Here is a 2,976-nt window from a genome sequence, read left to right as displayed (position 1 = left end):
TCTTATAGCCATTTTTAGAATGCTAAAACGCATGCGCTCACAATGCTATCGATTAGCACCTTGAAAGTTTCGTATATATATCAAGACTATATCACACTGTCTATTATACTCCATTTTTCGATTGAACTAATAATGTTGTACGATATGATAGAGCCAAACACAGCTTTTTACAAACATTCGACGTTACTAGTGTTCAACTAATACAGCAATTGTAGTATTACATTCTCTATTGGGTAACTACTACCTAATCAAAGCTATTTACTGTGAATGAGATCTCCCCTGGATTCTTCGTGCTCGATGCTATGGTATACTTTACTATTGTTTCACCCATCTGCAAATATATGTCTAGATTTCAATAAGTACCTACTTTTATTATAAAAGCGAAGGTATGCCGTATTTTCCCCTTATTCTCCGTGTTCATGTCTGTGTGTGGATATTACCACAACATTATAGTGTAGAAATGTTTAAAAAAAAATTAAAAAAAAACATTACTTTGTTACAAGTTCCCTTCAATAACTACTAACCAGCTTTAGACCTATGAAAGTAAAAAAAATATATTATTTATATAATTAACTCATTTATTTGGTTATATCATATTTTATATGATACTTTCACCCTTAAGTCCACAAGTTTGTCTTCAGTATATTCATTTTCATACTGACCTATTTTTTTCACGTTAACCCATTGAGCCCCAAGCGGCCCGATCGGTCCCAGACACAATAGATTTTCTATTGTGTCTGTGGTTCCAGGGCTTGAGTTTTTGTTCTATGCAAAACATATTTACTATACTCTATACTTCCATCAACTTGAGTCCATAGTTTCCATTTTACAACATTTTTTAACATGGGCTGACACACTTGCAACCTAAATGTTGTGATTCTCATAATTGTGTGCTACTTAGTGCTCTTAGTTAAATACTCTTAACATGTGGGCAGTGCAGGGAAATGGTGTCAATCTCTGGTACTATGGAGTCTTAAAGCATTTTTAACTTATTCATTCACAATAGTCAGATAGAAAGTAATAAATATTTGTGTCCGCTTAAATCATTTATTTAAAATCTTAACTATTTACAAAGGTAATGTATAACAATAAATTTTACAATGAATCCTTATAACTAATAACATATTTATCTTGCAGGCATCAACTTTTCCATTTCCTTTTTACATTTATCAGCTTGTTCCTTCGCCTTTTTGCATTCAATTTGCAAGTCTTCAAATTGACTCTGTAAGACAGGTAGATTATGACATTATGAAATTATGATAATATATTATGTTTAATTAATATTTCATGTTATGTATCATAATATAATCCGCAGCCTGTTACAGATTTTAACTAAGGCCTGATTTTTCAATCTATGGTTAAAACTTATCCACCCAATAAAGTATTACACGATAATATTAAAATGTCACCCGTAAACTGTCAAAGACGGGCAAAGAATACATTTTTGAAATGGTAGTTTAATACGTTATTCGACGAATAAGTATTAACCAAGGATTGAAAAATCAGCTCTAAATTTAGTTGACATAACAATTGTTATTGGTAATGACAATGCATTTACCTGACAGATTGAAGTCTGCTGTTTCATTGCAAGGCAACTATCCATTATTTCCTTGAACCTCTCCTTTTCATAGTCACATTTTTTCTGAGTATCAGTGAGTAATTTATCTAAACGATCCTTGTATTCTGTGACAACTGTGAAAGAAATATTTGCAAGTTTGTAAATATTATTAATAAAAGGCTCTTTTTATATTTTATATATAATAGACTACATACCATCCAATTGATATTTCAAAGCGTTCAGATCAGATATGCACCGGTCATTTTCCCATAAATCGTCTTCATAGTCATTTTTTAAGTAATTTAAATAAATGTAAATTACAGTAAGAAAAAATAAAACAATTATAAAGTAAATAAAAAATCGACGTACTGATAATGATCTCACAGGCATGTTTTGATCAAATTTGATTTGATTCTAAATAAAATACCGGGCCTAGGGCCGGCCACTCCGTTCATACGATATTTTCACAGTAATGAGTCTGGGGTACAATATCTTCAGTACCTATTCTTTGTAAATAAGTGTCCATGTCCATTGTTATGACAGTTGACAAGACAAATAACAAATGACAACAACAGAGTACAAACCAAGGTACAAACAAACATTTCTATTTTCTGTGTGAAACAGGTTTATGCAACAACGTGGCTCTCGTTGGCGGGGGGAAATTAATTTTTCACTTTTTTTTGGCTCTATCAACTGTTTGTTAACTGTTCTTCATTGTTCTGTCCTTGTTCTATCAAAAAAATTTTTGTTCGTTTTTTTGTTAATTATTTAAAAAAAAATATCGTTGGCGGGAGGAAATTAATTTTTTGCACTTTTTTTTGGCTCTATCAACTGTTCGTTAACTGTTCTTCATTGTTCTATCAAAAATTTTATTTGTTCGTTCTCTTTTTTATTATTTTTAAAAAAATCTCTTAAGTTGGCGTTTGAGAGAACAAAAAAATTCGCTATCTTCAGTATTTCAAGTACTTTCCCTCCAGGGCCCATTGAAAATTTCCACACTGTATATGGTTGCTCAAGTTCCTCAAGTTCCTCAAGGTTCATAGTTCGTACACACTTCATACAATATTATTTTTCAATGTTTCATGCTATAATATTATGGCGAATATAAAGTACATAGTATAAACACAAAATGACTGATGAGCCTAAAGCTGCGCGTCCATTGCATCGGAATCTACGGAGCGAACGGATTTGTTGCTTTGTAGGTATTGATTGCGTGCACTGGATCGGCATTTCTGCGATGCAATTTTTTGCAATTTTTTGCCGATGACGTCATCCACAGTGTAGTGTTGCCAAATTGGGGGGTTTACCCTAAATTTAGGGGATAAAACAGGGGGTTTTTTGGGGGGAAATTTTTTTTAGGTAGGTACATTTTTGGGGAGAAAATTTTTAGTCATTACTTTTAATTAATTTATTTCATA

The 2,976-nt window shown here is 32.1% G+C and overlaps 1 protein-coding gene across 1 annotated transcript; it reads right to left on the bottom strand.

Annotated features, from left to right (window-relative positions):
• Positions 1-1,040: 1,040 nt before the first annotated feature.
• Positions 1,041-2,069, bottom strand: LOC149491370 (uncharacterized). The gene is made up of 3 exons (XM_089698535.1): positions 1,774-2,069; positions 1,559-1,692; positions 1,041-1,222 (listed from the first exon to the last, which is right to left on the bottom strand). The coding sequence occupies exons 1-3, from the start codon at positions 1,946-1,948 to the stop codon at positions 1,127-1,129; spliced, it is 405 nt and encodes a 134-aa protein (XP_089554661.1). The 5' UTR covers positions 1,949-2,069; the 3' UTR covers positions 1,041-1,126.
• Between the last annotated feature and the right edge of the window lie 907 nt (positions 2,070-2,976).

Source organism: Colias philodice, chromosome 1 (genome assembly GCF_061535455.1).
Source record: "Colias philodice isolate Cphi_HAF_F1 chromosome 1, ilColPhil1 Martin Lab GWU primary, whole genome shotgun sequence".
Taxonomy (NCBI): Eukaryota; Metazoa; Arthropoda; class Insecta; order Lepidoptera; family Pieridae; genus Colias; species Colias philodice.
The sequence above is the reverse complement of the archived record's forward strand: the minus strand, read 5'-3'. Positions and strand labels throughout refer to the sequence as shown.